Below are 24,650 nucleotides of genomic sequence, written 5' to 3'. Positions count from 1 at the left end.
AGCCTGTCCAATCGCTGCCTAAATTCGCCTCTCTGACAGGTCTGTTCACCAATCGCTGATCGGATGAACTCCAAAAGATCAACCTATCTCTGCCAGCTCCTCACTCGAGGTGTCAGCAAAAATTGACAGAGGGACAAGACCGTTCGCTACGCCCCTGCACCCTGACTGGCCGCTCGATCAGCCAATCGACGCTCCCTCTCCTTCATGACTGGTCAGCCAATAGCGGGCGGTCTTCTAGGAGCGGCGGCATTTGCTGAGAGCTTCCGGGGCAGGTGATGACCCCCCGCCCACGCGGGCTCTGGCCGCGGTAGGTGGGTCCTGTCCTGCCCGAGCTGGGCGCGCCGGGCGGGCGGGCGGCTCCGGGGCCGGGCCCCGCCGGGACTGGTGCCGCTCCGCAGGGGCCGATCGCCCCCCGCGAGCCGCTGGTCTGGTCCCCTTCCCGAGCGGAGAAGGGCCGTTAGCTCGGCGCCCCGCCCCGAGGCCGGGCCCGCCGTGGGGACAGTGCCCCGGGCCAAGGCAGGAACTCCTCCCTCGCCCTCCCGGGCAGGCCAGGCGCCAGGGCTCCGTGCGAGCGGGCTCCCTCCGCCCGCCCCGGGCCGGCCAGCCCCTGCCCTCCCCGCGAGCCCCGGGCCGGAGTCGGCCCCAGCCACGGGGCACTGGCCCCGCGTGGGTCCCGCTGGGCTGCCGGGCGCGGCTCGCCCCACTTCCGGGCGGGCGCTCCAGGCCCAGGGGCCTCGGCTCGCGTAGCCGTGCCTCGCGCCACCTGGCTGCGAAACGCCCCGCTCCTCTGTGTCGGAGCAGAGCGGGGCACTCGGTGGAAAAGCAACGGCCCTGCAGGGGCCATGGGCCGGGGAGAGAGAGCCCCCAACGGGACTCGGAACACGGGCGTCTTCGGCTGTGCCGGGGGGCAGGGAGCTGGGCGACTGGTGCAGGAGCTGGACCTGTCTGTGCCGGGGGGCAGGGAGCTGGCTGACGGTTGCGGGAGTTGGACCTGTCTGTGCCGGGGGGCAGGGAGCTGGCTGACGGTTGCGGGAGTTGGACCTGTCTGTGCCGGGGGGCAGGGAGCTGGCTGACGGTTGCGGGAGTTGGACCTGTCTGTGCCGGGGGGCAGGGAGCTGGCTGACGGTTGCGGGGGCTGGACCTGTCTGTGCTGGAGGGCAGGGAGCTGGGCGACGGGTGCAGGACCTGGACCTGTCTGTGCTGGAGGGCAGGGAGCTGGGCGACGGGTGCAGGACCTGGACCTGTCTGTGCTGGAGGGCAGGGAGCTGGCTGACGTTGCGGGACCTGGACCTGTCTGTGCCGGGGGGCAGGGAGCTGGGCGACGGGTGCGGGGGCTGGACCTGAACCTGTCTGTGCCGGGGGGAGGGAGCTGGGCGACGGGTGCGGGGGCTGGACCTGGACCAGGACCTGTCTGTGCTGGGGGGCGGGGAGCTGGGCGATGGGTGCGGGGGCTGGACCAGGACCTGTCTGTGCTGGGGGGCGGGGAGCTGGGTTACAGTGGAGGATGGCTCTGCTGGGGAGCAGGGAGCTGAGTTGCAGGCCAGGGAGTTGTCTGCTGTGGGGCAGGGAGCTGGGTTAAGTGAGGAGGGGGCAGGCAGTTGTCTGTTCTCGGGTAAGGGAGCTAGGCACTGCACCAAGCTCGCCGACCAACCAAGGTGGCTCCTTGCTCCGCAGCACTTGGCCCCATACGAGCTTTCCCCTCTCCCACTCGGTCTGACTGACACGTTGGGGCCCGCATGGCTGCACCTAAGGGGGCTGGCCTGGCCATTGGTGAGCAGAGCCCGCAGCGGGCAGCAACTGCAAACTGATCATCTCTCTTGCTCTGTACAGGACGCTCATTCCTGCCACTCTCCTTGCCCTGCTTGTGTCCGTGGCACTGGCACCGATGGTAGCGTCTCTGGGGCTGATACCAATCTGAGGATCGGGAACCACCAGCCCTGTGCTAGGGACCCCCTGTGTTTGGTGTTCCCTAGCTTTGGTCCGTGAGGACCCTGGGGCCAGCCTGCGCAGTTTGTGACACCTGGAGTAGGGGCAAAGAGCACAGGCCTGCAGCCTGGCTTTGCTGGGTCGTGGTGTGTCGTGTTGTGAGGTCCCTGCGTCGGCCTGGTCCTGGGCACTGGAACCTTTCCCTAGGGATCCTCCACGGGTCCAGCCACCGCCTGCTGCGATGCGCCGGGACAAACCTCAGGAACGGGCTGCCAGCTGGCCAGCTGATCACATCAAAGTGCTAATTGCCTTGTGGGCGGAGGCGGCCACCTCACATGACCTGAGCTCCCGCGGCAGGAACAGGGTTGTCTATGATGGCATCTCCCAGCGCCTGGCTGAGCTGGGCATCTATCGCACCGGGGACCAGTGCCGGGAGAAGATGAAAGGCCTCAAGGTGACATATCGCAAGGCCAAAGAGAACAATGCAGCCGGGAGGCCGCCCATGCGCTGCCCATTCTACGAGGAGATGGACCAGATCATGCAGCGCTGCGACAGCACCCGCTCCAGCCTCCTGGCAGAGAGTGGCGAGGGGCCTGGCGCCCCAGACAGGCAGGAGGGCACAGCTGCCCCGGAGAGCTGGGGGGCACCATCCTTTGAGCCATGGGATTCCCAGGCCACTGCTGCCTTTGAGCACTGGGAGTCCCAGGCCTCGGCCTCTGACCATTGGGGGTCCCAAGCTGCAGCCTCAGAGAGCCAGGGGGCTGAGGAACTGGGCTACGTGCTCCCTGAGGCGCAAGCCCTGCTGGGCGAGGTGCAGGCCGTGCAGGTGAAGGAGGAAGAGGCGTCCGCGGATGAACTGCTGCCTGAGCCTGGTAAGACCCTGTTGTTGGCGAGGGGTTGCTGGGAGGTGCCACACCAGGGGCCCGACCCTGCCCACTGGCCCTGGTTCCTGGAGTCCTAGCCATGCCAGAATCTTGCCATCCTGGCAAGCAGCAGTTCTGTGTCAGGGCCTTGTGGCTGGGAGCATGGCCCAGGGTAGGGACATAGCTGGGGTCCTTGGGTCCCACAACTGCAGGCAGGCTGAGACCAGAGCTCCATGGGGCCACAAACTGCCCCTGTTGTGGGCTGGTGCAGCTAAGCCCTGCTCCCCCTAAGGTGCCTAGCCCAGGGGACTCTGTAGAGGGAGTGGGGTAACCTCGTTGCCATCGCCTGGCCTGGTTCTCTTGGGGGCTGTCCACAGGGGCCCTCCCCCACAGCACTGGGGCCACGTCCTTTTCCGAGGGACCCAGTCCCCTGCTGCTAGGAGAGGGAGCCCCAGGCCATCTGAAGAGAAACGCTGGGGGAGGAGGAAAACTGTTACATTAATTTGGATGGAGCTGCAGGCTGGCGGCTGAGCTGGGCAGGTGAATCAGCCACCACAGCTCTTCTCCAGCCTCTGGCTCACCATACCCCTGGTGGGGGACATCACCTGGCTGGTCTTAGCAGGCCCCTCTCCTTTCCTGTCCTTCACAGGCTGGCAGAGCTGGCTGGGCCATCTCGGCCTGTCAGGCTTCCACTGCAGCATGATTGGGGTCAAAGTGGAGCGAGGGGATGACCAGTGGGGGATGGGAAGGGACATATAAGCAAGGGGAAGACAGAGCAGGGTCTCGTGTATCGGTCTGGGGTTCCGCAGTGCTGGCTGGGAATTCCCAGGAGCGTGCTGGGGTCTGTGTGTCTCAGAGGACCCTGAGGTTTGTTAGAGGGCTTTCCGTTCACCCTCTCCTCTGATTTCTGTCTGCGTGACAAGAACCAGAAGTCCGAAGTGCAGGCAATTCGATGTCTATTGGGGTTAGTTCCAAATAAGCATATCCATAGCTCTACACACCAGCAGAGTCTGTTTCCCAGTGTTCCGTTCCCAGCTCTGACACCGCAGAGCCTTGCCTGTGCCCCCGTTCCCTAATCCCCATTTCCCACCTCCTCCTTAGCAAGCCCAAATATACCTGCAATGCATGCTCACAGTCCCAGCCCTTACAACTTAGGGTCATGTTCCATTTTGTGTCTGGGGTCTTCATCCCACCCCTTTTGTACCCCATGGGAGGGGTAAGGAGTGAGGTTGTGCTCTGGTCAGGAATGCGCATTTCTTTGGTCTTTTAGTGCTTTATACCCCTCCCACCCCCCAAGCCCCTTTGCCCCTCCCGACTAGTTGTTTGACTTTGCCTTGAGATAGTGGTTGAGACAATCTTAGTGTGCTCTGGAGTAACACTTTAACTGCTCTTATCTGTTCCCATTGTGCTAACAAATCCAGCTGACTAGGCAGAAGCAATATCAGTGTCTTTGTCCCTTGTTTACATATTTTAGTATAAGAGTATCAAAAAGTCAAACCCAAAGGCTAGCCTAGGGTAACAAACGGACCTATATACTAACAAGGTTTACCAGTGGCGGGCAGAGGCTCTGGGCTAAAGCCTTTCCCTAGAAGTCCCGGGGATCCGTATTGTTGCCCCCACAAAGTCTCTGTGAGCAGGCCTTGAAGGGGGCATGGGCGGAACAGAGCCGCTTGTCACCCTGGCACCAATTAGCCCTGGCACACCAAGGCCACTCCATTACTCTCCAGTCCTAGTCTCCTCTTGTCTGCAAGCCATGGAGCTCGGGCCCTTTGTGTTAGCACCGATCCAGCCTGGCTGTGCTTCTCCTGTCCTGGCCATCGTCACTCAGTGTGCCAGGGCCTGGCATGCTTTGGAAACTAGCCTTGGCTTGTGTGCATGGTTCCGCCACCCTGCCTGGCCCACCTGGACTGTGCCTGGTGTCTGGGGCCTTCCTCTGCCTGCCCACAGGGGGAAAGCGGTCCTGAGTTTCCCTCTCCTTGTTCTGGGCACCATCTGCTTCATCTGAGGGTAGCACTGTGCCCCTCTTTCCATGCGCCATCGCTCTTGGTGCCCCAGCCTGACTGGGAGCAGACGCCCAGCTTCCTGCTGTCTGGGGCTGTACAGTAAAGGGAGCTGCAGGGGTGGGCCATACCGATACAACGGGGTCTGTGCCGAGCCAGGTGTGCTGTGGGCCCTCACTCTGCATTCTTTCTCTCTCCAGACCCTTCCCCATCGGCATCGGTGGAGCCCCAGCTGGCCTCCCGGAAGCTGGTCTCAGCGCTGGACCGGCTTGTGCACCTCCGGGCCAGAAAGCGCAAGGCACGGGAGGATGGGCCACTGGAGACTGCACGGGGCCCCACCCAGAAGCATGGGCGCAGCCAGCTGGAGTTGAAGCGGGCGAGGCGCGCTGGCGCCTGGAGGGCGGAGGACAGGCAGAGCCTGGCCGAGTTCATCCAGCATGACCGGGAGATGCGGCAGGAGGACCGGGAGTTCCAGGCCCAGCTCCTGGAGAAGCTCTTCCAGAAGCAGCTGGAGATGGTGGGGGCCCTGGCCCAGCCCGCACCCCCACTGCAGGAGCCAGAGCCAGTGGCACGGGAGGGAGCTGGGCTCCAGTTCCACACTCTGCTGGAGCAGGCGGTGCAAGTGCAGGCCAAGGGGCAGGAGGCTGAGACAGCCGGCCCTGCCCCTGCGGGAGCCTTGGAGCGAGCAGGGAAAGCACCCCCAGCCGTGCAGTACTGGACGGCAGATGAGATCCTGCGCTGGCTGGTGCCGCAGCAGCCACTGATCGGGCAGCAGCCTTGGGGCGAGCGGTGTCGGGAGGGGCTGCTGGGCCCCCTGGCCTCACGGGGAGATGGAGAAGGGGGTGAGAATGAGACTGATCTCGCCTCCTCCAGACGAGTGACTGACACCTGCCAGGGGCCCAGAGGCCTGCGGGGAGCCCGACTCCTCCCTCCCCTCGGTGGAGAAGCCCAACAGACCCACGCCAGCCTGGATGCCAGTGAGGCCGGTGACGGTGCCAAGGTGAAGGGAGCTGTCCTTCGCCGCCACGACACAGAGACGCAGCGCCAGCGCTTCAGGGGCTTCCGCTACCAGGACGCCGAAGGGCCGCAGGAGGTTTACGGCCGCCTGTGGGAACTTTCCCATCGCTGGCTGCAGCCAGAGACCCGCACCAAGGAGCAGGTGTTGGAGCTGCTGGTTCTCGAGCAGTTCTTGAGCCTCCTGCCTGAGGAAATGCAGAGCTGGGTGCGGGAGCGTGGCCCAGAGAGCGGCCAGGAGGCCGTGGCCCTGGCAGAGGATTTCCAGCTTGTTCCCCAGAAGCCTGGATGGCAGCCCCAGGTGAGCACATGGGATGCTGGACATCCCATGGCCTCGCCCCCTGGGAGCAGAGTGGTGTGGGGGGTGATGGCACCAGGATTGCTGTTTGCCCTGTGCCTGGTCCTTGGTGCAGGGGACGTTTTGTGGCTCCTGACACTGCTGTGGCTCCACGGCATGGGCCCATGTGGTGCTGGGGACAGTGCCTGGACTAGCTGGCACTAAGCAGAGACACTTGTTGTTTCAGGCGCGGGTGCCAGCCCAGGAAGGGGCCAGGGATATCGGTGCAGCACAGCAGGCCCTGCTGGCCGAGCGGCAGAGGGCGCCCAAGAGGGCCAGCGGGCAGGAGAACGGCTGGAACTGCGGCTTGTTGGGTGAGGCCTCCTTTCCCCAGCACTGGATCTGACTGTCTGTGAAGCGCTGGGTGGGCTCCAGCGCAAGGCTGGTCTCTGGTTTCTGGGGGCTCAGCCTGGGTGGGCCCCAGGGGGACTAGCAGGAGATACCCTGAGTTCACCCCCACACTGGCTGGGTGTGCCTACAGCACCCAACCTGCTCCTCTGCCCCAGGACAGGCTGCAGTAGTTGTCACTGTACTGAGGCTGAAGGCCCTGGAGCATAGACGGAATGGGGAGATGTCTCCCTGCTCTCCGTTCTGGAGCTTGGAGCCACAGTGCCTCTGGCAGCCAGCAGCAGCAATAGCAAGGGAAGTCCTGCTCACCGCTGCAGCTGGAGCTGGAGTGTACTGGCCGGTCATACTTGGGCTGGAGTGTGCTCTGGGGGATGGAGCATGCACAGGCTGGTTGCTCAAGGTGCTGGAACATGCTCCGTCATGCGGGGGGATGGAGCACGCACAGGCTGGTCGCGTGGAAGGCTGGAGTGTGCTTGAGGTAACTGGAATGTTTGGTGATTTTAACAACTGAGTTCTAACAGATCTCTACTGAGCATGTGCAAACTTGACACTTTCTAGAGGCTCATACGTGGCTGGGTGTGAGCAGGGTTTCATAGAAAAAGCCAAAGGCACCTTCCTGAGGCCAGCACCCCCTACCCAGTCTCTGGCCTTTGCTCCTGAGCGTGGGGTGCCAGAGGTCCTACGTGAGTATTATGGCCGGTTCGGTAACTGAGCGAAGCAGGCTGTTTTCCCACTCTCGTTTCTGGAAAGGGTTGAACGGTTCCCACTGGATTCAGCGGGAGTCAGGCAGCTTGCAAGGAAACCCCAGCCCGGAAACCTGCAGTTTGGCAAAGATACATGCAGCTGAAAACAGGGTCCTATAATGAGAAGTGTTGGGCAACTATAGCTATAGAGGGAGCTGCCAGCCCCGCCTGTAATGAAACCCTGGTGTCTTAAGTCCTTCCCGGCGCTGAGGGAGAGGAGAGTGCCATAGACCTGCTTGCCGGGGTCTCGGCTCTCCAGGCGGTTCCTGTGTGGTGTGAAGGTCCCAAGGGCTCCTGCATTGACTCTCCCATGAGGCAGGGCCATGCTTTCGTCCCCGTTACAGAGCTTAGGCCAGTGACCCTCTGTGACTGGCCCAAGGTCTGGGCACAGCCGAGATGAACTCAGCTCCCTGATGCCCAACCCCTTGGCCCCAGACTGGACCCTGTCTCTCTCGAGCAATAACTCTTGGTGATTTATTCTCCCAGCTGCCACGCCGTGTGCCCCGCTGGTGCGGAGACCAAGCCTGGGGGCGATTGAGCCAGCTGCTCCCCAGCCCCTGCGCAACAGAGCGGGCTCCAGGCAGGGACAGCAAGTGGAGAATGGCTTAGAGCCGCTGCAGAGCGCTGGGCACCTGCAGCAAGCAGAGAAGAACACTGCCCCAGTGCCACGCCCAGCAGCTGGGAAGGCGACTGAGCTATGCGTTGCTGGCCCAGGAGGGCACGTGGGGACGGACAGCGTGCTACAGGGCAGAGCCACCATTCAAGGGGGCAGCAGCATCTCAGAGGCTCAGAATGGGGCTCCATGTGAGCAGCAGATACCCGCTAGCCTTGTGCGGATGGAGCGCACCGGCTCCAAGGGCAGCAGGGCCTGCGGCGCCCTGTCCAGGAGCGCCGGCTGTGCATCCCCGGAGCTGGACGGCCCCGTGCTCGGGACCCTCCTGGAGACGTCCTTGGACTCCCCATGGGACAGAGAGGGCAGCACAGACAGGGCACCGGAGGGCGACACAGCATGCCCGGGGACACAGCCCCGCTGCCTGAGCTGCACGGTACTGCGGGCTGATCTGGATGCCACGCGGGAGGAGCTGAGAATCACCCAAGGTAGGCGCTGGTCCCTGGGGAGCCCATGGGGTCAAGGCTGCCATCAGGGGCTGCTCTGTCACCAGCCAGGGCCTGACAGCAGCAAACAGATCCCAGAGGGGCTCAGCAGCTGCAAGCCCATTGGGCCAGGACAGGGGAGAGGCAGCACCTCTGGTGATCATGCCCAGGTTGGCACTGTTGCCAAGGTTGGGAGTGAGTTTGGTGCCAAAGGCCCAGCCCTGGGTTCCTGAGCTCAGGGATTTACTCCATGGGGGTACCACTGGGGCAGTCCATAGAGAGACAGAATCGCAGCCCCAAGTTGGCACATGGACTAACAGAGTATCTCCATTAGGAGGCAGTGGTAGCGGGTGGTTATCCCAGTATTTGAGCAGGGCATAGTGAGCGATCTGCTGGTTCTCATCAGCAGGCGGCAGTAGGGGGCTGTTATCCCAGGGCTGATGGGACTGGGCTCTGATCCCAGCCACGGGGCAAGATCCATGCAGCGTGTTTGTCCTGCAGCTTCCACCCTGTACGGGCTGAGCGGCACCCACTTGCAGGGCCTGGCTGAGGCCCTGGGCACCATCACGCGCATCCTGAACGATAGGAGGCCGACAACGAACAAACCCCCCTGGGGTGCGGCCGAGAGCCCCGGCATGGCTGTACCCCAACAGACACATGTAAGTGCCTGGCCAGACAAACAGCTGCCCTGGTGCCCTGCCCAGCGGGAGCACGCTGGGGCACAAGGCTGCCAGGGGCCAGCCTGGCACAAGGCACCGCAGTGCACAAATTGCTGTACTGGCTCTGACCTCAGTGCCTCAGCTCTCCCTCTGGGCTGCAGGGCCAGCAGCCATTGCACAGCCTGGGGAGCCCCTGGGAGGGCCATGGTGGTGCCACAGTAACCCGCCCTCCAGGCGCATTGAGAGCGCCCATGAGGCTCCATGAGGCCGGGAGGTATCTGCCAAGCCCCAAGGGCTTGAGACTTTTCCTCTGAATTTCCAGTGGTTTGACAGAAAATTTTCCAATCGCTTCCAAGAACCATCAACTTCCCCTGCCAGAGAGATCCCCGGCAGTGTGGGCCAGTCTCCTCCCAGAGACATGCACAGTGGCTGGTGGATGCAGGGCTCTGAGTGTGATGACCAGGGACACACTCATTACCTGACCCCAGTGCCCAGCGGGGGGCTGATGGGCTGGGCTTGGCAACTCCTGTTCTCACTCTCACTCCCCGCAGCTCTCCTGAAGCCCAAGTGCCTGATGAGCAGCTGGCCGTGGCCCACCGCCAAGGAGCCCACACGTTCAGCAGCAGCGTCGGCAGCACCAGGGAGAAGGTGACGACCTCCCACTAGATCCCAGAGCTGCTAACATCGAGCCCCATACTCGTGGCAGCGCCTGCAGCAGGGAGGCCTTGGACAGAACCTGAGGGGCACTGGGCCGGCTGCCTGGGGGTGTTGGGAGCTGGATCCAGCGGGGCCTGTGCTGAGCCAGGGGAGCTGGCGTCTCATCACTGGACTTTCCAGGGAGCCTTTCCTGCTCCACTAGCTTTTTGATACAATGTCCCCAAAGCCCTCTACTTCCTCTTCACGTCTCAGGTTGGTCTCAATAAAGCAATGCACAGAGCTCCAGGCCCGGGGACGTGGTGCCTGCAAATGGGAGGAAGTGGCTGTGTCAGGGACTCCCGAGTGCACCATGGCTCATCCTGATCTCCCTGGGTATGGCAGGGCATGGTCTCAGCACCCACCCAGCCTGCCTTTCTGGGCACCCAGTTGGTGAGGGAAGGCCCCAGCCAGAGTGCACCATTGGCCGCTGCTGGGGGAGGGAGCCTGTCAGGGGAGTGTCCAGTTAGTTCAACCAGGAGAAGGTTCAGGGGTGACTTGAGCCCTGTCTGTATGTACCTATGTGAGGAACAACTCTTCAGCAATGGACTGTGCAGAGGGCCAAGAAAGGTCCAACACCATTTTGGGGCTGGAAGTTGAAGCTGGACTAATCAGCCTGGAAATAAGGTGTTTTTAATGTGACAGCAAAGAACCAAGGGACTGTTTCCCAAGGGCCATGGTGGCTCCTCCATTGCTGTCGATTGTAAATCAAGATGGGCTCTTCTAAACGCTCTTGCTCTAGGGCTAATGTTGGGGTCATTCGTGACCTGAGCAATGCAGGAGGCCAGACTAGGTGATCACAATGATCCCTTCTGGCCTTGGTATTGATGACCCCGATGGTTGAGGGGCTGGGATTAAAGCAGATGACTTGGGGAAGGGGTCCTGGCTCTCTGCTGCTTCTCCTCCTCTCCCTGCCAATTAACCATGCTCCACGCCAATCCATCCCCCACCAGCCACTCAGCTGGTGCTTGTCGAGCCTGTCGAGTTAAGCATGGCCCACCAACATGTGGTGTCGTCTCTGTCATGTTTTTCAGAGCAGAGAAGCAGGAGCCTGTGTTCACGGGGAGGCTGGGAAATCCCTCCAGGAGCACGGTGGGCGTTTTGGAGGCTGCATTAGCAGGGAGTCTGGGAAATACTTCCAGGAGCGTGGTGGACGTTTCGGAGGCTGCATTAGCTGGGAGTCTGGGAAATCCCTCCATCAACACGGTGGGGGGTTCCAGATGATGCGTTAGCCAGGAGGCTGGGAAATCCCTCCCCCAGCATAGCGGGCGTTTTGGAGGCTGCATTGCGGGGAGGCTGGGAAATTGCTGCAGTGGCACAGCAGGTGTTTCGGACACTGTGTTAGTGGTGAAGCTGGGAAATCCTCGCCCCCCCCAGTGGTGCAGTGGACATTGGCTTAGTGGGGAGGCTGGGGAATCCCTCCAGTGGCATGGTGGGTGTTTTGGGATGTTGTTTTAGGTGGAAGGCTGGGAAATCCCCCCCAGCGCCACGGAGGGTGTTTCTCATTCAATTTGAGGGAGGTTGTAAAAGTGGGATCTATTCAGCAGTGCAGTGAGTGGGAACAAAACCATGAGGCCTCATTGAGAATGGACTTCGAAGGGTGTTTGCAAACCAAGGCCCCTGCAGTGACCAGCATGGACCCCAGCACATGGCCAGAGCCCCCAGAACACCCCACTAGAACCTCAGCCAGTCAAGTACCCTGCCCATTAAAAGTGACTGGTCTGTGGTGGCATGGGAGAATGCACCACATTTATTCCAGGGATGCCATTGGCTCCCTGTGCCAGAGGAGTATCGCCTATGTGTGGGGCAGATAGGGGGAAGGGACCCCTCAGGCTCTGCCAGAGGAACATCAGAGAGCCCCTTTGATTACAGCTCTCTCCAGCCCAGGTCACTTCTCCCTTGTGGCTGCAGAAGAGATGCAAGTGGCTCAGAGCTGAGAGCAGGGAGGACACACCCACCTGGCTCTCAGCCTGTGATGGGGTTAGTGCCACACTTTGGCTGCCTCGGAGACGGGCCAGCAGCTGTCCAGCCGACACTTTCCTTCCTGGGGCCTTTGCCTGTGTTAGGGTCTGCTGGAGGGAGCGTGCTGGCCCAGGGCTCTGCCTCCTGCTTGCCTGGCACTGGGACATTGGCTCTAGGTGCATGGGGCAGAGTTTAGGACCAGTCATTACTGTGCCAGCCTGGCCCACTGAAGGCTTGCAGAGAGATGCTCAAGCAGGCCTGTAGCAACCCTCTGGTCCACCCAGGCTTCACAGCCAGAGAATGCCTGGCTGGACTGGCCACATGGCAAACACACTTCTTTGGGTTCAGCCGGAGGGAAACACCCTAGTACTGTGCTAACTGGTGGCTGTTAACCCCCCCCATAGGAGTAGAGGAGTTGGAGACGTGACTGGTGAGGGAGAGTTTCTCCAAACCAGCAGCAGGGTAACGTCTGACCCTGACCCCAGGTGGGGTGGAACTGGGCAGGGCAGGAAGGCCCAGCAGAGCCCAGCCAAGTGGGGCAGTAGACCTTGGTGTAGTGCAGAAGGGCCTTGCCAGGCGTGGTGGGGCTGGCCCACATAAGTGCGGGGAGGGAACTGTTTCTCCACCCTCAGATAATACTTTGCTTCCCCTAACCCTCCACCGCTGCTTTGCTCCCAGAACAGCTGCGGGGGGCGACTGCAGCACACGGCGATGGGCACGGAGCCATGTAAGTGCTCAGCAGGGGTGCCCCCCGCAGGAATTCCCCAGAGCTCCAAGCAGGCATATGAAGTCTGCATGGCTTCACTGCTCTGGGACACTGCCCCCCAGCACAGACAAGCCCCTCCATGCCCCCCTGCCATCCCCAGAAGGCACCAATGTGCCCCTGCAGCCTCTGGGGGGGAAGGGGGGCTGGACAGCATGTGACTCTGTGCACTGCCCCTCTGCAAGCACCACCCTCGCAGCTCCCATTGGCCACAGCTCCCTGTTCACAGCCAATGGCAGCTGTGGGGGCAGTGCTTGCAGGCAGGAGCAGTGCATGGAGGGAAACCCCTGGCCCCGCCCACCTGCCCCGCCATGCTGGCCACTTCTGGGGGTGGCATGGGTCCAGGGCAGGCAATGAGCCTGTTTTAGCAGCAGTCCTGCTGCGCTGCCAGAGATCGTGATCGACAGGTAGATCCTCTAGGATCGACCAGTCGATCGCAATCAACTGGTTGGTGACCACTGCTTTAGAGGTTCAGGCTTCTCCCATGGAAGCAGCTTAGCAAAATCAACAAACCTACCCTGCTATTTATATTAGGAGGATAACTGATGCTGAATATTGGAGCTGACAGAATGTGATATAAACAAATATCGCACAGAAAAAATGTTTCACTGCAGTGTTTTCCACAGAAATTGAAATTAGGGGGTGTGTTCAAAAATACAGGGGGAGGACTGATGAGGGGTGAGACTGTTAGGGCAAAGATGGGCTATATGGCACCATAGTAAAAACTGAAAAATGTTTCACAACCATTTTATTAGATTTAACTCATGTTTTTAAATCATCACACAAATTAAAGTTGGCTATACAAGCCTACTATGAAGCACTCTATCTACATCCTTCTTGGTTTGTTGTTATAATTTTGCACAACTCTGTTAATGAACTTCTCGAATGCAGTGCTTTCATTTTTGGTGGCTTCTCGTGTCAGGTACTTTCAGTCCTTCATGATATGCTCATGATCAGGCAGAAGGCGACTTCTTTCAGAACACAAAATTCTATTCAATGGGGAAAAGGAACACTCAACTGTAGCTGTTGTGACTGGGAGTAGAAAGAGATGAATTCCTACTTCTTTAACCCCAGGAACCCGCACAAAAATTGGGTCGAACTATTAGTGATGATAAAGAAGAAGTTGGAATCAAATCTACATTCGTTCATCAGACGATATTCCACTCTGTGTTCAAATTCTCTATTCTGTAGTGGTCATATGGCAGCCCCATTGCTGGTAGTGCCTCATTCCACATAACTGTCGGTGTTTTATAAGACAGGCATCTGTAAAAGCTAGGTTGATGGAATTCAAAAGTAGTTGTGTAGAGATGTAAGAATCAAGTCCGTGTACTTTACTTTTTCAGCTGGCTTAACAAACACTTCTTGTCTTCTTCATTTAAGCAGTTAATATAAGTGCCTTAATTAGTCAACTTCTGAACTGAAGTCTTTTTGCTTCTTCCAGTACATTTTCAATGGATATCATTCTGATCCAAGTGTAGCTTCCAGTGCTGGACAGAGATCTATTACTATTGTAGCAGATGCCTGGATGCCATTGTTTAATGACCTAAGTGGTTTCAACAGTAGACTTACAAGAGAGAGTGGCGATTGTGTTCTCTGAATTTAGTAGCAAAAGTAGTCCACCAGCCTTACTACTTAGATCCGTCCCATCTCGGTAGATACTTTCCAAAGCCCCCAATAATGGTTGTAGTAATTTTAAAACAGCCAAGGATCGCTCATGAGAAAGCCAGTTGATTTTCCCAGGTTGGACTAATTTGAACTTCTGTCCCAATGTATCTTCTATATTTTACAAGACATTTAGTCCTGAAACAGGGGATAATGAAAACATTAAATATATAGCTTTTTAAATGCCTTTTGAAGATTCTGCAGCTTGTACTAGCACTAGTTGGAGTAGAAGACCTCTGTAGTGTGTATTGGAGAGATTAGAGTTACACTTTTCTCTGAGCAAAGCTTGTGCTCCACTATGTCTTCTAGAGAAGCTTGCAGCTCCATCAAATGCACAAACAGACATCAGTTTGGGGTTCAATTGACAAGCATTTAATTCTTCTCAGATGTGGGTGTGCATACTCAGGCAGTGTGGGTCACACTTGGGGCAGCTGCCCCCTTTCAGGTCGATCAGCCCAGGCTCTGCGCAGACTCAGGCAGCGTGGCTGACACACAGGGGAAGCTGCTTCCTCTCCAGGCAATCGGCCCAGGCTCTGTGCAAGCTATAGCAGCATGGGTCACACCAGGGGCAGCTGCCCCCTCTCTGGGTGATCGGCCCAGGCTCTGCACAGACTTAGGGAGCGTGGGTCATAGGGGGGAAGCTGCCCCCTATTTAGGCAATCAGCTTAGGCCCAGGCTCTGTCAGAGGTGCAGCCAATGTGTTTTCTATAACCTGAACATCTAGAAATTCATCTACTGACCTACCACTGATATCAACACAACATAGGCAGTGACTTAATACTTGACACCTGGGGTCCAGAGTGAGTGGACTCCCTGAAGGGGCCCACACGAAAGACAGGCGTGCTAAAGGCTCAGAGAGGTGCAGTTCCAGGAGGTGAAGGGGCTTAATCCCTGAGAGTGGACCCCCAAGAAGGGCTGTCACACTGAAGGGGGTTCCCCCCAGGGACTGTACAGGGCCAAGAGTCGGCATGACCTGTGAGTCCGTGACAACACCTATTTACATCGGTGCGTTCATCAGCCACGTATGCAGATTTTCTGAATGCAGTGACAGAGTTCTTTACTTTTTCAACTGCTCAGTCTTTCACTGTAGCACCGCATGCTTCTAACCAGTCAGCTGCGTTTCTTGCAGAAAGATAGTGAGCATTTGCTGGTCTTGGTTGGAACCAGTGTCCAACTTCAGGATTAACAAATGACAATGCTCTTAACATTGGCCTCCAGTTTGTAGTGTGCGTGGTATCTCTTGCTTTAAGAGCAAGTATGATGTGACAGTCATGTTTGTTTGCATAAACTGTGTTGTGGCTCCAGCATTCTTAACAGTCTCTTTTTAAGTACTTCTAAAATTGGCTTTGACAATTACTGGCTTATAAGGCTTTCTGCATGGTGATGCAATCCAGAGGATTTCACAGTTTGCAGCCTTTTCACATAGTTTGTCAGCTTTGGCTTTGCTGATCAGTCTGGTAAACCAAGCTCCTCCACTTTTACTATAAATCCATGGTATGCTCACATCTGGAATACTGCATGCAGTTCTGGTTGCCCTATCTCAAACAAGATATATTGGAGTTGGAAAAGGTACAGAGAAGGGCAACTAAAATGATTAGGTGTATGGATCAGCTTCCATATAAGGAGAGATTAAAAAGACTGGGGGACTTTCCGGCTTGGAAAAGAGATGACTAAGGGGGGATGTGGTAGAGGTGTATAAAATCTTGACTGGTGCGGAGAAAGTGAAAAGCTCCCTCCCATAACACAAGAACTAGAGGTCACCCAATGAAATTAATAGGCAGCAGGTTTAAAACAAATAAAAGGGAATATTTCTTCACACAACGCAGTGAACCTGTGGAACTTTTTGCCAGGGGAGGTTGTGAAGGCCAAAACTAGAACAGGATTCAAAAAAGAACTTGATAAGTTCATGGAGGATAGGTCCATCAATGGCTATTAGCCAGGATGCAACACCATGCTCTGAGAGCCTCTGTTTGCCTGAAGCTGGGAGTGGATGACAGGAGATGGATCACTCAATAATTGCCCTGTTCTGTTAATTCCCTTTGAAGCACCTGGCATTGGCCACTGTTGGAAGACAGAGTACTGGGCTAGATAGACCACTGGTCTGACCCAATATGGCTATTCCTATGTTTTCATGTAAAAATTATAATGTTAAGTACAAAAATGTTTAGTACAGAAACTCCCAACACCAGCCAAAATTGATCACTTGGGCAGCCAAGTGATCAATTTTGGCTGGTGTTGGGAGTTTCTGTACTAAACAGCTCTGTCTGCAGCTCTGTCTGCTGGATACCTAATGTTTCAATTTCAATTCAAATTTCCAATCAATGACTAAATTGGCAACACTGCATGTAACTAGTTGGCCAATGGGCGGTATTGGTGAAATTGAGGGGGTGGTGTAGGGAAGGCCTGGCATTACTGAATTAAGTCTCCTGTTGTAGCACTTCAGTAGGTTACATCAGACAAAGAGGAGCTGCAGTGACTAGGCATTCGGATACCTGTGCCTTTAAGAAAAGGGCATTGGAATGCCTATGCCTTTAAGAGACAGCGCTGGGAAGCCCTGCTGAGAGATACTGTCTGCGGGAGGGGAAATAAGACAGCCCCTCTGCTCCCTGCACTGTATTTTTCCCCCACTGGTGTCTCAGTCCACTGGGGTAACTGTTACCCCCTCTGCCAGTGCCAGGGTTTTGCCCTCTGTCACCCTCTGGCAGTACCTCACCCCTGGGATTAACCCCAGCTTCTTCCTCCCCCTCCCTGATTTTGCCTTCAGCCCCTCTCCTAACCCTGCTTCCAACTGCTTGACCCCCGTAACTAGTCAATTTCCGCCCCCTGCTCAGACCCTGGCCACCTCCCTGCTCTGATTTGCCCCCTTTGCCCCTTTTAAACCCCTGTAAAAAGCAGTCTGCAGAATCTTATGGCTAATAAGGGCAGGGTGAAGGGCAGTGGCTTCAGCGGATGTTACTGAGCATGCTCAGTACACCATAAGTAGCACATTACTACAAGGAGCCAGCCTGCCAGCCACCTCCAGCTGGTGTCCACTGTCTATGCTGTGTTCCCAACCCCCAACTCCAGGGCACATCTATAAATTCCTATGTTTGTAATATTGTCCCTTATGAGGGACCATCTCTACTCACTGTAGGACGAATCTCCCCAGTGGGATCACCACATGGCACTCATGGCTCTGTTAGCCACCCATCCCAGCCATCTGCATCTTTCCCGAGGCTGGATCCCACACTTCCTGCTTCTGATTGTTCCCCATTCCGCTGTCCTGGGCTGTGGGAGTTTGGCTTTGCGCACCACCAGCAGCTGTGCTGGGCCCCAGCCCGGGCTGTGTTTAGGCCCTGGAGCATTCCTGTGCACCAGGACTGTTACACAGGGACAAAACCTCAAAGATACAGTTGCCTTGCCTTGCTTCCCCTGCTGCCCGTTCTCCCATTGCTTTGTGGGGAAGACTCCTGGCTGCAAAGAAAACTTCCAAAAGTGACCCCCGTGACCAACACTTTTGAAGCACTTGGAGGAGAGGAAGGTGATGAGGAACAGTCAACATAGATTCACCAAGGGCAAGTCATGCCTGACCAACCTGATTGCCTTCTATGACGAGATAACTGGCTCTGTTAATATGGGGAAAGCAGTGGATGTGATATATCTTGACTTTAGCAAGGCTTTTGATAAGGTCTCCTACAGTATACTTGCCAGTTAAAGAAGTATGGATTGGATAAATGGACTATAAGGTGGATAGAAAGCTGGCTAGATTGTCAGGCTCAACGGGTAGTGATAAACGGCTCGATGTCTAGTTGGCACCTGGTATCAAGCAGAGTGCCCCAGAGGTCGGTCCTTGGGCGGGTTTTGTTCAACATCTTTATCAGTGATCTGGATGATGGGATTAATTGCACCCTAAGCAAGTTCGCAGATGACACTAAGCTGGGGGGAAAGGTAGATACACTGGAGGGAAGGGATAGGGTCCAGAATGATCAAGACAAATTGGAGGATTGGGCCAAAAGAAATTTGATGAGGTTCAACAAGGACAAGTGCAGAGTCCTGCACTTAGGAAGGAAGAATCCCGTGCACCACTACAAGCTGGGGACCGACTGGCTAAGCAGCAGTTCTGCAGAAAAGGACCTGACCTGGGGATTACCGAGAACAGGAAGCTGGATATGAGTCAGCAGTGTGCCCTTGTTGCCAAGAAGGCTAATGGCATATTGGGCTGCATCAGTAGGAGCGTTGCCAGCAGATCGAGGGAAGTGATTATTCCCTTCTATTCAGCACTGGTGAGGCCACACCAGGAGTATTGCATCCAGTTTTGGTTCCCCCACTACAGAAGGAATGTGGACAAATTGGAGAGAGTCCAGCAGAGGGCAACGAAAATGATTAGGGGGCTGGGGCACATGACTTAAACAAGGAGAGGCTGAGGGAACTGGGGTTATTTAGTCTGCAGAAGAGAAGAGTGAGGAGGGATTTGATAGCAGCCTTCTACTGCCTGAACGGGGGGGGGGGGGGGGGAGTTCCAAAGAGGATGGAGCTCAGCTGTTCTCAGTGGTGGCAGGTGACAGAACAAGGAGTAATGGTCTCAAGTTGCAGTGGGGGAGGTCTAGGTTGGATATTAGGAAACACTATTTCACTAGGAGGGTGGTGAAGCACTGGAATGGGTTACCTAGGGAGGTGGTGGATTCTCTGTCCTTAGAGGTTTTTATGGCCTGGCTTGACAAAGCCCTGGCCAGGATGATTTAGTTGGGGTTGGTCCTGCTTTGAACAGGGGATTGGACTAGATGACCTCCTGAGGTCTCTTCCAACCTTAATAGTCTATGATTCTATGAACACTGCCTGAGTATGTGCAGAGATTGGGCCGATCACCCTAGAGGAGGCAGCTGCCCCGAGTGTAACTCATGTAGCCTGAGTCTGCAAAGAGTCTGGGTCGATCGCCCTGGGAGAGGGCAGCTGCCCCGGGTTGTCAGCCACACTGCCTGAGTCTGCGCAGAGCCTGTGTCGATTGCCCGGAGAGTGGGCAGTTGCCCTGGGTGTGACCCACACTCCCTAAGTCTGGGCATAGCCTGGGACAATCGCCTGGAGAGGGGAGAGCTGTCCCAGGTGTCAGCCATGTTGTCTGAGTGTGCACAGAGCCTGAGCCAATGGCCCGGAGAGGGGGCAACTGCCCCAAATGTGCCCCACAATGCCTGAGTCTGTGCAGAGCCTGGGTCGATTGACCTGAAAGGGGGCAGATTCCCTGACCGTGAGCCATGCTGCCTAAGTCTGCACAGAGCCTGGGGGATCACCTGGAGTGGGGGCAGCTGTCCCAGGTGTGAGCTACACTGCCTGAGTCTGCGCAGAGCCTGGGACTATCACCCGGAGAGGGGCAGCTGCCCCAGGTGTGACACACGCTCCCTAAGTCTGGGCAGAGACTGGGCCAATCGCCTGGAGAGGTGGCAGCTGCCCTGGGTGTGACCCATGCTCCCTAAATCTGCGCACAGACTGGGCTGACTGCCCGGAGAGGGGGTGTCATGGAGTCACCGGATCATTCTTGTTTTTTTCTTGGTTTTGTCAATGGTTTGCATGTAGAGGGGGTGGGACGCAGTTTCCCTGGGTGTTACTGGTTTAACGAGGTGATGGGAGAGGGAGTTTGTTGTTACAAAGGACCAGCCAAGGAACTTGGGACCCCAGCCATGGCCTGGAGAATGGGTATCCCAGCGACCGGTGACCTGGTGACTGGGAGGCCCAGCTCGGGAGTCACAGCTGGTTCTGGCCAGTGGGAGGACAATGGGCTGCAAAGAGAGGACCCCTGTCAAGGTTCCTTCCCCACTCTGAACTCTAGGATACAGATGTGGGGACCTGCATGAAAACCTCCTAAGCTTATTTTTACCAGCTTAGGTTAAAACTTCCCCAAGGTACAAATTAATTTTACCCTTGGATTTCCTCTGCCACCACCAAACTTTATCTGCGTTCCTGAAAAAATGGAGTTTGGACACGTCTTTCCCCCCAAAATCCTCCCAACCCTTGCACCCCACTTCCTGGGGAAGGTTTGGTAAAAATCCTCACCAATTTGCATAGGTGACCACAGACCCAAACCCTTGGATCTTAGAACAATGAAAAAGCATTCAGTTTCCTTACAAGAAGACTTTTAATAGAAGTAAAAAAAAAAATCATCTCTGTAAAATCAGGATGGTAAATACCTTACAGGGTAATTAGATTCAAAACATAGAGAATCCCTCTAGGCAAAACCTTAAGTTACAAAAAAGACACACAGACAGGAATATTCATTCTATTCAGCACAGCTATTTTCTCCGCCATTTAAAGAAATCATAATCTAACACATACCTAGCTAGATTACTTACTAAATTCTAAGACTCCATTCCTCTTCTGTCCCCGGCAAAAGCATCGTACAGACAGACATAGACCTTTTGTTTTTCTCCCTCCTCCCAGCTTTTGAAAGTATCTTGTCTCCTCATTGGTCATTTTGATCAGGTGCCAGCAAGGTTACCTTTAGCTTCTTAACCCTTTACAGGTGAGAGGATTTTTCCTCTGGCCAGGAGGGATTTTAAAGGGGTTTACCCTTCCCTTTATATTTATGACAACCCCGGTGACCTTACCAGCCAGTTCCAGCCAGAGGGGAGCAAAGGATGGCTAAGAGGAGAGGAGGCTCAAACAACCCTGTTTACCTGGGTAGAAGACAATGGACAGAGGCAGGACTTGGGGGAGGTGATATCGGATGCCCAGCTGGAAAGCACGGGGCGGGGGCTCGGGACTGGAGAGAGATAGCAGGCAGAGCCCACCTGGATGCAGGAGAAACTTAGATGTACAATGCTGAGGGAGGCCAGGCCTGAGGCCCGGAGAGTTTCCTATGCTGTGCTCAGACGCTCAATAAACCCTCCTGTTTTATGCTGGCTGAGAGTCACTGGTCTAGAGTTCAGGGTTGCATTATTCCCTCTGGGAGTGGAGGTCCTGGGGGTCCAGAGCAAGTGGACTCCCTGAGGGGGCCCACAGCAAGAGACAGGCATGCTAAGGCTCAGAGAGGTGTGGTTCCAGGATGTGGAGGGGCTTAACCCCCGAGAGTGGACCCCCGAGAAGGGCTGTCACACTGGAGGGGGTTCTCCCCAAGGACTGTACGGGACCAAGAGTGGGCACGACCTGTGAGTCTGTGACACAATGCTCTGGAACGACTCCATACGAAGCCAATCAGGACTCTGGGGGAGCCTCCTGTCTCTGATCATACTGCCTCCAGGGCAAGAAACTCACACAGCTTTGACCTTCCTGGGTCTGATCTCGGAGCATTCAGCATCCTCTGCCCCTCCGTGCGCTTCCCACAGTGAGTCTGCCCGGGCAGAGCTCCAGGGGAAGCCAGAGGGCCCTGCACCCCAACTCTGCAGCCAGCAGTGAATCTCCGCCAGCCAGTAAAACAGAATGTTTATTAGTCGACAGGAACATAGCATCGGGCAGAACTTGTTAGCACAGAAATCGGTGACTTTCAGCCAAGTCCATCTTGTGGGGAGGGGAGCCCAGAGCCAGGGCTCTGGTCCTCCCCCTGCGCCCCAAGCTAGCCAAGACTGACTCGCTTCCAGCTGCCTGGCTCCTGCCCTGCTCGCTGTGCCTCCTCCGGCCTTTGTCTTGCTTCCTGGGCCAAGAGTCACCTAGTCGCATCCCCCTCCTGGGTCTCAGGTTATGAAGGGGCAGCTATATCATCAGTGCAGGCAGCTGGAGCAGCCTCCGCAAAAGTCACACCCCCTTATTCCCACCACCTAGACATTGGTGCAATGTACAGGGAAACTGAGGCACACACAGCATTCATGCAAACAATAAGACTCACATAGAACATAACAAGGGAAAATCCCCACTACGTCACAGGGGGCAGCTTCCCCGGGTGTCAGCCACGCTGCCTGAGTCTGCACAGAGCCTGGGTGAACAGCCTGGAGAGGGTGCAGCTGCCCCGGATGTCAGCCACTCTGTCTGAGTCTACGCAGAGCCTAGGCCGATCGCCCGAAGAGGGAGCAGCTGCCCTGGGTGTCAGCCACACTGCCCGTGTCTGCGCAGAGCCTGGGCCAATCGCCCAGAGAGGGGGCAGCTGCCATGGTATGGGCCCTTAAAAGGCTGCAGCCATATCTATTTGGGCGGCGATTCACTGTGTACACTGACCATTCACCCTGACGTGGCTGCACCGAATGAAAGGGGCTAATGCCAAGCTCCTGACATAAAGCCTTACTCCACTAGGGTTATGACATGGAGGTGGTCCATGTGAGGGGAATACCAATGTTATAGCCGATGCTTTATCATGGGGCGGGGGCCCTGAACTTCCCCAGGTCACTGGCTAAGTGACCCCCGCTCAGTTCAGATTAGAAGGGAGGAGAGATGTGACAAAGTGGGGGATTTTCTTGTTTTTTTTCAATGGTTTGCATGCAGAGGGGGTGGGTCGCAGTTTCCCTGGGTGTTACTAGTTTAGTGAGGTGATGGGAGAGGGAGTTTGTTGTTACAGAGGACCAGTGACAGAACTTGGGACCCCAGCCAATGGCCCGGAGAATGGATACCCCAGCGACTGGTGACCTGGTGACCGGTAGGCCCAGCTCGGGAGTCACAGCCAGTTCTGGCCAGTGGGAGGACAATGGGCTGTGAAGAGAGGATCCCAGTGACCTGACCAGCCAGTTCCAGCCAGAGGGGAATGAAAGGACATCGGGAGAGGAGGCCCAGGCGACCCTGTTTACCTGGATAGAAGACCATGGACAGAGGTGGGGCTTGGGGGAGGTGATATCGGATACCCAGCTGGGAAGCAGGGGGCCTCAGGACTGGAGAGAGAGCAGGCAGAGCCCACCTGGATGCAAGAGAGACTTAGATGTCCTGTGCTGAGGGAGGCCAGGCCTGAAGGCCCTGAGAGTTTCCTATGCTGTGTTCAGACACTCAATAAACTCTCCTGTTTAACGCTGGCTGAGAGTCACTCTTGTCTAGAGATCAGGGTGGCCCCGGGGATCCCGAGAGACAGGCGTGCTAAGGCTCAGAGAGGTGCGGATCCAAGAGGCAGAGGGGCTTAACCCCCGAGAGAGTGGACTCCCGAGAAGGGCTGTCACACTGAAGGGGGTTCCTCCCAGGGACCCTCTGGGGCCAAGAGTGGGCATGACCTGGGAGTCTGTGACAATGTGGTAGCAGAGGATGGTTTGTGGATGCACCCTGTAGACACTTGGCTGCGAGTGCAGGCGCTTTGCAGTGAGTGGCTGCCTGCAATAAAACGAGGGGATTAAAGGAACCAGCACGGAAATTGTCTACAACCAGCTCTGTAAGAGGGACCTGGCACGTCAGTGCAGGGAGAGAGGGCTGAGCATTGGGAGGCTCACCCAGGAGCAGCTGATTGCCTGGCTGATAGAGATTGACGAGTCCAAGGGCCAAGTTCCAGATACCAGCAGGTCTTCCTGGATGCCCGGAGAGCCTGGGAGTAGCAGGGTGTAATTGGGGTAGTGGCAGGGGGTCCACTGGACCCAGTTCCCCAGCCAGGATCGGGGCTTCCCACCTGGGTTCCCCCCAGTGCATGTGAAGAGATGGGAACTGGAGTTGAAAGTGAAGGAGCTGGAGCTGGAGGAGCAGAGGATAGCTGGTCGCTCGGAGCAGTGACAACATGAGCTGGAGTTGGAGGAGCGGCGGGCCAAGAGGGTCTGCCGGGGGGTAAGTGGGGAAGGGCCCCAAGACACCAGTTCTGCAGAGAATCTAGACACCAAACTGCTGCCCCAGCCTAAGGAGGGGCGTGGGATATTGATGCCTACCTCACAGCCTTTGAGAAGGCTTGTGATCTGAACCAGATTGATCCCGCAGACAGGCTCCACTGTCTGACCCCCCTGCTGGATCCCAAGGTCATAGATGCCGTCAGCCAAATGGAGGGTATTCAAACAGGCTTTGGTGCTGAAGTTCCAACTGACCCCCGAGGCATACAGGAAATGACTTCGGGGTGTACGCAAGACCTCAGGCATCACCTACAAGGAGGTCGCCAACCTGCTGGGGGAACATCTCTCCGCAAGTGGGGAAAGGGCACAGGAGCCACTACCGTCAAAGACGTGTATAACCTGGTGGGGTTGGAGCAGCTGTATGACATCTGCCCTCCAGACCTTAAGAGGTGGTTAGTGGACTGGAAGCCTAAAGATCTGCACTGTGTGGGGGCACTGGAGGATGAGTTGTGGACAGCAGACTGGGGGCAGGCAGGAGACCCCCATCGGGGACTCAGAAGGGGAGTCACCCAGAGACCTTTCAAAGGTGGGACTCCAGGAAGCCCAACTCAGGGGTGCCCAGGAAGACCGGGATGGGCAGACGCCCCTCGTGGGACTTGAGGGACCTGAAATGTAATTACTGTGGCTAAAAAGGACCCAAGGTGGTGTCATGCCCAAAGACACAGGAAATTTTCGCCCAAGAGAACCCTCAAAGGGTTAACGGGCGAAGGGGAGACAGCCTGTAACAGAGGCTGAGAGAGTGACCTGGGAACCTGTCACCCAGCCGGCTCCTGGGGCAGAGCTGGCCAGGGGAAGGCAGACAGGCTTCCCCTCCAAGCCCAGCAGATATGTCTGCTTATGACCCCTGGGCTCAGGCCCCAGGTCAGTGGGGAGATATTCACAGAGTGAAGCGATTCTGGGAT

At 56.7% G+C, this 24,650-nt stretch overlaps 1 protein-coding gene and 1 long non-coding RNA gene across 8 annotated transcripts in view; one reads left to right on the top strand and one right to left on the bottom strand.

Moving 5' to 3' along the window:
* The first annotated feature begins 157 nt into the window (after positions 1–157).
* On the top strand, positions 158–13,228 carry LOC102942340. 7 transcript variants are annotated; one of them, XR_006287280.1, is made up of 8 exons: positions 159–307; positions 1,831–2,798; positions 4,990–6,104; positions 6,328–6,454; positions 7,718–8,329; positions 8,828–8,985; positions 9,537–9,894; positions 10,713–13,228. XR_006287280.1 is itself a non-coding variant. In XM_043534920.1 (7 exons), exons 2-7 carry the CDS (start codon positions 2,168–2,170, stop codon positions 9,543–9,545), a joined length of 2,652 nt encoding a protein of 883 aa, XP_043390855.1. In that variant the 5' UTR covers positions 230–311; positions 1,831–2,167; the 3' UTR covers positions 9,546–13,228. The 7 variants fall into 7 exon arrangements, 4 of the variants coding, with proteins under 4 accessions (XP_043390858.1, XP_043390857.1, XP_043390855.1 ...); XR_006287281.1 differs by lacking the exon at positions 159–307 and adding an exon at positions 319–516; XM_043534920.1 differs by having other exon boundaries at positions 230–311; positions 9,537–13,228.
* A 131-nt stretch (positions 13,229–13,359) lies between these two features.
* LOC119564278 overlaps positions 13,360–24,650 on the bottom strand; it is a 34,396-nt gene continuing 23,105 nt past the window's right edge. The window contains exon 4 of the long non-coding RNA XR_005223073.2: positions 13,360–14,203. This is a non-coding gene — a long non-coding RNA (uncharacterized LOC119564278). The remainder of the gene's footprint in view (positions 14,204–24,650) is intronic.

Source organism: Chelonia mydas, chromosome 24 (genome assembly GCF_015237465.2).
Source record: "Chelonia mydas isolate rCheMyd1 chromosome 24, rCheMyd1.pri.v2, whole genome shotgun sequence".
Lineage (NCBI taxonomy): Eukaryota > Metazoa > Chordata > Testudines > Cheloniidae > Chelonia > Chelonia mydas.
The sequence above is the reverse complement of the archived record's forward strand: the minus strand, read 5'-3'. Positions and strand labels throughout refer to the sequence as shown.